This window comes from Bison bison, unplaced genomic scaffold, assembly GCF_000754665.1.
Source record: "Bison bison bison isolate TAMUID 2011002044 unplaced genomic scaffold, Bison_UMD1.0 scf7180017864277, whole genome shotgun sequence".
Taxonomy (NCBI): Eukaryota; Metazoa; Chordata; class Mammalia; order Artiodactyla; family Bovidae; genus Bison; species Bison bison.
Window position 1 is genome coordinate 339,060 of NW_011494849.1, and position 10,213 is coordinate 349,272.

The 10,213-nt window shown below is 37.7% G+C and overlaps 1 protein-coding gene across 1 annotated transcript in view; it reads left to right on the top strand.

Moving 5' to 3' along the window:
• CA10 (carbonic anhydrase X) overlaps nucleotides 1-10,213 on the top strand; it is a 737,308-nt gene that overhangs the window by 239,510 nt on the left and 487,585 nt on the right. The window contains exon 4 of the mRNA XM_010848877.1: nucleotides 6,627-6,769. Within this exon, the coding sequence (XP_010847179.1) occupies nucleotides 6,627-6,769 (143 nt within the window). The remainder of the gene's footprint in view (nucleotides 1-6,626; nucleotides 6,770-10,213) is intronic.

A 10,213-nucleotide genomic window follows, 5' to 3' on the forward strand; every position in this document is an offset into this window, starting at 1 on the left:
CACAGGCTCATTCCATGGCAGAAAGTGAAGAAGAACTAAAGAGCCTCTTGATAAAAGTGCAAGAGGAGAGTGAAAAAGTTGGCTTAAAGCTCAACATTCAGAAAACTAAGATCATGGCATCCAGTCCCATCACTTCATGGCAAATAGATGGGGAAGCAGTGGAAACAGTGGCTGACTTTATTTTTCTGGACTCCAAAATCACTGCAGATGGTGATTGCAGCCATGAAATTAAAAGACGTTTACTCCTTGGAAGAAAAGTTATGACCAACCTAGACAGCATACTAAAAAGCTGAGACATTACTTTGTCAGCAAAGATCCGTCTAGTCAAGGCTATAGTTTATCCAGTAGTTTTGTATGGATGTGAGAGTTAGACTATAAAGAAAGCTGAGCACTGAAGAATTGATGCTTTTGAACTGTGGTTTTGGAGAAGCCTCTTGAGAGTCCCTTGGACTGTAAAGAGATCCAACCAGTCCTTCCTAAAGGAGATCAGTCCTGGGTGTTCATTGGAAGGACTGATATTGAAGCTGAAACTCCAATACTGTGGCCACCTGATGCAAAGAGCTGACTCATTTGAAAAGACCCTGATACTGGGAAAGATTGAGGACAGGAGGAGAAGGGGACAACAGAGGATGAGATAGTTGGATCGCATCACCGACTCATTGCACATGAGTTTGGGTGGACTCTGGCAGTTGGTGATGGACAGGGAGGCCTGGCTTGCTATGGTTCATGGGGTAGCAAAGAGTCGGACACTACTGAGCAACTGGACTGAATAAGTATGGGCACCCCTTGTTCTGTTTTCACAGCCTTCCTCTTATAGCATTTCCCTAGAACCTAGATTAACACCACATTTGTAGACCTATTCTAGGTCCTTTTTTCACCTGAGGTCCCTGGACTGGTTTGACCCATTAATTATGTCTCAACACATACAGTGATTCTAAGAGCACTGACTTCTTTCATCAGTCCAGCTCTTCATGAGCAGTCATCCCCATTAGGTCTTCTTGGGGCCCTGAAGATTAAACACATCTTTTCTTACATGAAACAAAAGCTTATTCTACCCACCTACAGTAGAATGGTTTTCTAAAGTCCTAAACTTTTTTGGAATGATTGATATGTAAAGCAACTGATTTGAACTTTTGCACTTTAAATTGATTTCAACTGGAGTCTAGACATTAATGTTCCTCTTGCTTTACCAAAAAAGAAATGGCAGCAAAAGTTTTACAATGGCCACAACAACAACTTAACACTGAAACCCTGATTCTGATAATCTGCTCATGTATGAAAACTGCTAGGTACCAAGGGATTTCAAGCAGTTTGAGTCTTGAGACCTGAGTACTGATGCTTACTCTGTCCTTCCCTACCTCTCCCTGGCTGTTTGGTTTTGAGCTGAGGACATTCTCTCCCCTTATGGCTTTCATTCCATTGTAGCCATTTAGATTAGATGACCTCTAAGGCGGCTTTGGTTTCTGAAAGATCATTAATTTCTGGCTAACTTAAAATGAGTAATCCAATGGTGAATAAACTTTGATACCCTTTCAGAAATGAAGATAATGGTACACTTGAACAAAACAGAGTGATTCTCAATTGTCTAAGCATGTAGTTAGAACAAGACAAACAGGCTTTAGCAGTTCAGTGGATGTATAAAACCCTGAAACTTTTTGTCATAAACAATGCCATGCCCAATTTAAAAGCAAATCAGATGTTCGTATAAAACTTCCACTGTTTGTGTTTTTATAGGGGTACTTTTGGGGTGTGAAGTTTATTAATGAAACACAGTAGCATGGTATATTTCTCCATATATTAGTGCCCTCTTTGATTTCCTTCACCAGTGGAGAAATATACCGTGTTCATGGAGCAGAAGAATCAATATGGTGAAAATGAGTATATTACCCAAAGCAATCTATAGATTCAATGCAATCCCTATCAAGTTACCAACGGTATTTTTCACAGAGCTAGAACAAATAATTTCGCAATTTGTATGGAAATACAAAGAAAACCTCTGATAGTCAAAGCAATCTTGAGAAAGAAGAATGGAACTGGAGGAATCAACCTACGTGACTTCAGGCTCTACTACAAAGCCACAGTCATCAAGACAGTATGGTACTGGCACAAAGACACAAATATAGATCAATGGAACAAAATAGAAATCCCAGAGATAAATCCTCAACCTATGGACACCTTGTCTTTGACAAAGGAGGCAAGTATATACAATGGAGAAAAGACAATCTCTTTAACAAGTGGTAAAACTGGTCAGCCACTTGTAAAAGAATTAAACTAGAACACTTTCTAAAACCATACACAAAAATAAACTCAAAATGGATTAAAGATCTAAACATAAGACCAGAAACTGTACAACTCCTAGAGGAGAACATAGGCAAAACACTCTCCGACATAAATCACAGCATAATCCTCTATGACCTACCTCCCAGAATATAGCAAATAAAAGCAAAAATAAACAAATTGGACCTAATTAAACTTAAAAGCTTCTACACAACAAAGGAAACTATAAGCAAGGTGAAAAGACAACCTTCAGAATGGTAGAAAATAATAGCAACTGAAGCAATGGACAAAGAATTAATCTCAAAAATATACAAGCAACCCCTGCAGCTCAATTCCAGAAAAATAAACCACCCAAACAAAACATGGGCCAAAGAACTAAACAGACATTTTTCCCAAGAAGACATACAGATGGCTAACAAACACATGAAAAGAGGCTCAACATCACTCAATATCAAAGAAATGCAAATCAAAACCACAATGAGTTACCATTTCATGCCAGTCAGAATGGCTGCTATCCAAAAGTCTACAAGCAATAAATGTTGGAGAGGGTGTGGAGAAAAGGGAACCCCCTTAGCCTGTTGGTGGATATGCAAACTAGTACAGCCACTATGGAGAACAGTTTGGAGATTCCTTAAAAAACTGGAAATAGAACTGCCTTATGACCCAGCAATCCCACTGCTGGGCATACACACCGAGGAAACCAGAATTGAAAGAGACATGTGTACCCCAATGTTCATCGCAGTACTGTTTATAATAGCCAGGACATGGAAGCAACCTAGATGCCCATCAGCAGACGAATGGATAAGAAAGCAATGGTACATATACACAATGGAGTATTACTCAGCCATTAAAAAGAATACATTTGAATCAGTTCTAATGAGGTAGATAAAACTGGGGCCTATTATACAGAGTGAAGTAAGCCAGAAAGAAAAATACCAATACAGTATACTAACACATATATATGGAATTTAGAAAGACGATAATGATAACACTGTATGCCGAGGCAGCAAAAGAGACACAGATGTGTAGAACAGTCTTTTGTACTCTGTGGGAGAGGGCGAGGATGGGATAATTTGGGAGAATGACATTGAAACATGTATAATATCATATGTGAAATGAATCTCCAGTCCAGGTCCAATGCGTTATACAGGGTGCTCAGGGCTGGTGCCCTGGGATGACCCAGAGGGATGGGATGGGGAGGGAGGTGGTAGAGGGGTTCAGGATGGGGAACACGTGTGTACCTGTGGAGGATTCATGTTGATGTATGGCAAAACCAATACAATATTGTAAAGTAATTAGCCTCCAATTAAAATAAATTATTAAAAAAAAAAAAGAAACACAGTAACATCTGCCCACCCACACTGCCATAAAAAACAGCACAATGCATTTATGGGGTTGGATTCTTTTTGTTAATAATTTTCATGAGAGTATTGAAAATGCAATATGTACCAGCTGTTACTATGTTGATCACACACATCTGCCTTCCAAGGAAGATTCCTAAGACATCATAGGAAAGGGAATTGTATTAATTTCCTGTTGTGGTTCTGACCAATTATAGCAACTTAGTGACATAAAACAACACAAATGTATTATCTTAAAGTTCTGGAGGTGAGAAGTGAGAAATGAGTCTCAGTGTCATCAGGCTAGTCAGCATTCCTTTTGGAGTCTCTAGATGAAGAATCTGTTGCTTTGCCCATTCCAGCTTGTAGAGGCCAACTGTGTTCATTGGCTCATGTTTCTTAGTCCTCTCCTGACCTCTCTGACCTCTCTTTCCATCCTTAAATATTTTCTCTGTATCTGTGACCTTTCTACACCTCTCTCTGAAAATAGACTGTTATTATTTTGTTGGGCCCAGATAATCCATGTAATCTATGCATCTCAAGATGCTTATTAGTAATAATTTATAATTGATTAATTAGTTTTAGTAATTTCTTCCCAGTATATTTTACAACATAAGGTGACACATTCACAGGTTCTGGGGTTTGGATGTGGACATCTTTGGAGGAGTCTATTATTCAGCCTATGTCTGAGGCCAGAGATACCAACAAAAGCCCAAGTAAATGACTATCTAAGGTAACACAGCTAATTTGTGGCAGTGCCATGAATATATCCCCAGGATCCTCACATTGGCCCTGTTTATGTACATCACTGACGAAAACAGGTAGGAATATGCATTGATGGAGGCTTTATTTTTATAATAATCTTGAAATGATTGAGAAATAAATATAAAATTCAGTGAATTTAAAAGAGCATTTTAGAGATGATAGTTTATATTTTTTCAAACATATTTTTAATGCAAGAGCTTCCTTAAAATTTTAATTTTGCTGGGTCATGGTACCTTCTAATAATAAAGTGACTTGCAGTGATAACATAACTTAAATAATGATGGGAAATGAAAGTTCTAAGGAACAACATGTACATATTCTCCTATCTACTTCTTCTCCTCCTTGTCCTTCTCTTTCTCCTTCTGAAACTGGTCATTGCTGCCATTTTGAAAATCTGTTATAACTGGAAAGTTAATTCAAACTTTTTAAACTGAAGGGAATGGAGCTACCAGAGGCTTATTACCATGGGTTTATACAAATTAAGTTATTTGCCATATTTCACAATAAAGTCCACCTAATTTTGATGTTGACGCATTCTTCTAAGGCTCTAAGGAAATTGTTTTTATCTCTTCTCCCACTTCTACACAATAATTGCTGTAACAGTTAAAAGGGTTATAGAATTTTGAATTTAGATGAGATTAGACATATTGTCCAGCCCAATACTTGTCTCTTTCACAGTATCTTTGGCAGATATTTGCCATATTCCTCTCTTGCCTGTTTTCTTCACCCATGGCATGGGAAGGAATGATGACTGCTGTAAATTAAAAGCTGTATTTAGTTTGAGTTCCTGAGAAAATAGGTATTTTTGAGAGGGTTGTGGCTCTATATTGTTAGGCTCATGTTCTTTACTTCCTCTGCTGCAGGCTTTGGTGCTCCTCTTCTAGAGTTTTATACACACGTGACTTAATTGCATACTGTTCCCTACCCCCAGTGCAGTAATTGTTCTTACATGTATCTGCCTTCAAAATTCAACCTAACCCAGCAATGGACATGCAATAATAGTTCACTGTACTGCTGATGGATGTGATAGATGGATGAATGAATGATGACCATATAATGTCAGAGGCATGACGCATGGATCCAAAGAGATACTAAGGGGGCAGGGAAAGGTTGAAGTAACAGCTTCTGATCGTCACTGATATAAAATTAGTAGGCTAGCTACACTACTATTCTGCTAACTTTCTTAAAGAGAGTAAAATATGACTGGAAATAGGACAGAAATTTATTTAATAGATTCTTTAATATGACACTGAAAATAAGTGGATGGTTTCCTTTCAGATATTTCCATTCAGTACTCAATTCCATCCTTATCTGCTTATCAATGAACACATCCTTCAGCTGCTGTTACATTAAGTCAAGTTGCCAAGCTGTTGTTTGGCATTGATTGCATGCATGCATGCTCAGTTGCTTAGTTGTAGCTGATTCTTTTAGACCCTATGGACTGTACCCTGCCAGTCTCCTCCCTCCATGGGATCCTCCAGGCAAGAATACTGGAGTGGGTTGCCATCTTCTCCAGGGGATCTTCCTCATCCAGGAGTTGAACCTGAGTCCCTGCATTGGCAGGTGGATTCTTTACCACTGAGCTACCTGGGAAGCCCCCTGATATTGGGGGGTTCATAAAATAATCACTCCCTCAGTTTGGTCTTGACAACATATGGAATAATGCCTTGTATATGTTGAATGCTTTCTAGGACAAGGTTGATTCCTATATCATTCCTGTCAAACAAAGAAGCAAAGTATCAGCTAGGAGTTGCTAAATATTTAGTACACCTCAATATGACCAGTGGAGAAGGAAATGGCAACTCACTCCAGTGTTCTTGCCTGGAGAATCCCAGGGACGACGGAGCCTGGTGGGCTGCCGTCTATGGGGTTGCACAGAGTCGGACACGACTGAAGCGACTTAGGAAAAAAAACATATATCTATGAACAGGTGATGTGGCTGGTCTATGCCATCTTCTTATTAAGGTATTAATTTTGACTGTACCCATCAAAGAGGCCACAGGATAAATGGATCTGAAATAAGAATCTCTGATCTTAAGATATCATTAAGGTAAGACTTAGAGAAGTTGACCAAGATTCAGGCTAGGAAACTGCCATAATGACACCCAAGGATGTCTATGGGTGGGGAACATTGTACGGCTCTCTGATTTTATGACTTTCGTGCCATAGTTCTTATTACATTGTTTCTCCAGCCTTCCACCCAGCTTGATTCTACTTTTTTTTTTTTTTTTTTCCTGTTTCTAGTTCCTTCTTTCTGGGGATTGGTGAACTCAGCTTGGAATCTTTGCTCTGTGGGGAAACGGCAGTCACCAGTCAACATAGAGACTAGTCATATGATCTTCGATCCCTTTCTAACACCCCTTCGCATCAACACTGGGGGCAGGAAGGTAAGTAGCCATGTTGCTTCCATTGTGAAGTTGAGGATAGGGGAGATGTTGATTCTGAAAGCCAAACTTCTAGTCCTTGATCTCTGTGATGAGTCTGTCTTTCCACCCAGGAGTAATATCACAGACTTCAGGTCTATTGCTAACAAATATGTCTTAATCATGCTTTTTCTCTCTACACAGTCAATTTCCATGTTTCTTATTACTTCTTTGTACTCCCTGGATATTTCCTGAAGTCCTATCCCTTGGAAGCCCATGAAGGAAAGTCAGAAAACAGTATTTGCTGCCACTAAATATCATGCTGGGAAATTCTTCCACTCAGAAACCTCTTTACTGGGGCTTCTTTTAACCTCAACAAAGTGAAAATCTTTTTATCAAACGTAAAGTCATACATTTATCATCCTGTAAGGAAAAACAAACAACCACCATCTTAGGTGGTTTATGAGAAAATCAATAATTAATCTTACTGGGGCTTCCTGGCTAAGAATCCTAGCTTGTGCATAGAAATGCTGAACTATGATTCCCATTCTCATACCAACATCCCTCCTTTCTTCCCCCCTACCTCCCCCCCTCCATGATAAGCTTCACCTTTGTTTGTAGAAGAGTATAATGTCCATGGAGTCTTTTCATCACAGGAATCTAGCATTTCTTTTGTTACCTTTTACTGTTGAATAGGTTGCTGAAGGTAGGAAAAAAAAAAAAAAAAAACTACAGAAAATTATGTTTGAAGGTGACTTAGCTGTTGTGAACTCAAGAGAAATGGAAAATCATTTATGTATAAGAAACTGAGGTTAAAATTATGGATAACTTTTGCTATTGCTAGTAACTGATTTTCCAGGGTTTGGGCTCCTTGGGGTCTGATTTCTACACCCCTTATGCAGTCGGTTCACCTTGATTACCACAAGTTTGTAAGCAATCTTTTTGCTTTCTGACATTTTTTTTTTCTTGTCATGTAGTTTTCACACATATACAGAAAAGTCAAATGGCCCATCAAAATGCTGTTAGCAACTTTGATTCAGGTCACAAAGCAAGTTTTAAAAGATCTTCTTGTGATTGATACTATTTAGCTAAGTAGAGTTTTTACGCCGTTTTAAATATGACTTAGGAAGCATTTTTATAAAAAGGTCCTATAAAAAGGACCTTATTTCATGTAGTTTATTGTTCTGATTCTTTAAAAAACTAACCTGCCTTAGTTATTCTTCCATTCGCAGTTTTATTTTTGCAAACCCTAAGGGGAACTTGAATTGGGTGCAATATATACCTTTCTCTAAAAAGTTGATCATTCAAGTCATTGTAACCATGTATAGGTTCCCTGACCAGTATATTAAAAAAGGCAATTTTGAGTATTTAATCATTCTTTCTTTCTTGAAGAGGGTGATTGAGAGAATAACTGTACCCCAGGCAAAGTGAAAATTTTAAAAATGTAACCAAACACACACACAAAGTAGACAGAAGGTTGGTACCTGAATTCCAGGATTACCTGAAAGATGGTGAGAAAGGCTGAAGAACAGAGACTGAAGAGGAGTTAATGAGGAGATAAGTATGAAATGAATGGATAAGAAAGCTGTGGTACATATACACAATGGAGTATTACTCAGCCATTAAAAAGAATACATTTGAATCAGTTCTAATGAGATGGTTGAAACTGGAACCTATTATACAGAGTGAAGTAAGCAAGAAAGAAAAACACCAATACAGTATACTAATGCATATATATGGAATTTAGAAAGATGGTAACAATAACCCTGTGTACGAGACTGCAAAAGAGATACCGATGTATAGATCAGTCTTATGGACTCTGTGAGAGAGGGAGAGGGTGGGGAGATTTGGGAGAATAGCATTGAAACATGTATAATATCATGTATGAAATGAGTCGCCAGTCCAGGTTTGATGCACGGTACAGGATGCTTGGGGCTAGTGCACTGGGACGACCCAGAGGGAGGGTAGGGGAGGGAGGAGGGAGGAGGGTTCAGGATGGGGAACGCGGGTATACCTGTGGCGGATTCATTTCGATATTTGACAAAACTAATACAATATTGTAAAATTTAAAAATAAAATAAAATTAAAAAAAAAAGAAAGAGTAATGTGAGGTGAGATCCTCATGCCATGTTAAATAAATGGATTTTTTCATAAGGGTATGCAAGGATTTAAAGCATTATTGGGTAGATGGTACATAGGGAGAGGAATAGAATAGGAATTAAGCTAACACAAATAGTGAATATGTAAGTTTCATTTTTCATCATACCATCTTAGAGGAAAACCTTAATGTGAGAGAAATTAAAAAACAAAACAAAATTAAGACAACTTCTGTCTAAAATGTATTGGAGAAAAAGAGAATGAGAGATAGCTGGAGTTGAAAATCATTCATAAATTATGTTGCTTTTCAGTGTTTTTTGTTATTATGTGATTTTTAAAATATATTTTCAATTTAATGAAGTGTTCCTGATCCAAGTTAACTTTTAAATGCATTAGAGTTTGGAATTTTTGAAATATTTACTTTTGATGGTGTTAATTTTATATCTGACATGATTTGTGTTGTCAGCTATTAGAAGAGCTGAGAACTGTCTGATGATATCCTTTGCATTTGTGAAAGGACAAAAATAAAATATAAATGGTAGTTGGATATACTAATGGGTAATAAAATACCTGAACTTGATAGACAATAGTTAAATCATGCTTGTAGTCTTTTAAGAGATGCTACTTACTGAATTGGGGCTTATTTTGGAAGTGAAGTTTCAAATCAGTGGCTCTGAATTTAGATTTTCCTCAAAGAAACGTGTATCTAACTCAAAAGGTTTAAAAACCTCCCTGCAAGATTGGGAGGTGTCATAGAATTTGGGAAGGCTGCAACATTTTGAAGTCTAAGATCATCTGGGTATCAACGTGGAAAATCCATCCCAGTCATCATTGACACTTTTATCCACAAGCATCATTCTTTTTCATGTTTAAATGAACTGGATTTACAAAGCCATGAAGCCGCTTTGATGCAGTACCTGACTGTGTTACTGTATTTGTTTGAACATATTTGACCTGGCATAAGGCTCAGATGATGAATTACAGGTTTTATTTGTTTGTTTTTCTGCTTTTTGTTTTCATTTTGTTTTTTGTTAGGGCTGAAATTCAATGTGAACACAGGAATGCAAAGAGTAATAATAGATGAAAATCAAGGTTTAATCATGCCTTGATACAATAAAAGGTATTTATGATATGTGAAAAATGATTGTTTTTACCTTTCAAGTTGCTTATTTACAATGGTAGTTTTTAAGCAAAGGTACTTTTTATTCCAGTTGTTCATATCTGACACATAGGACTCTTATGGACAAAATCCAAAATAAGCATGCTTTCAAACAATACTCACACATGTTTGCATTGCATATGCATATAATAATCCTATTTTGGGGAGAAATGTTGCCAAGATGGAGGAATAGGAAGACCCTGAGCTTACCT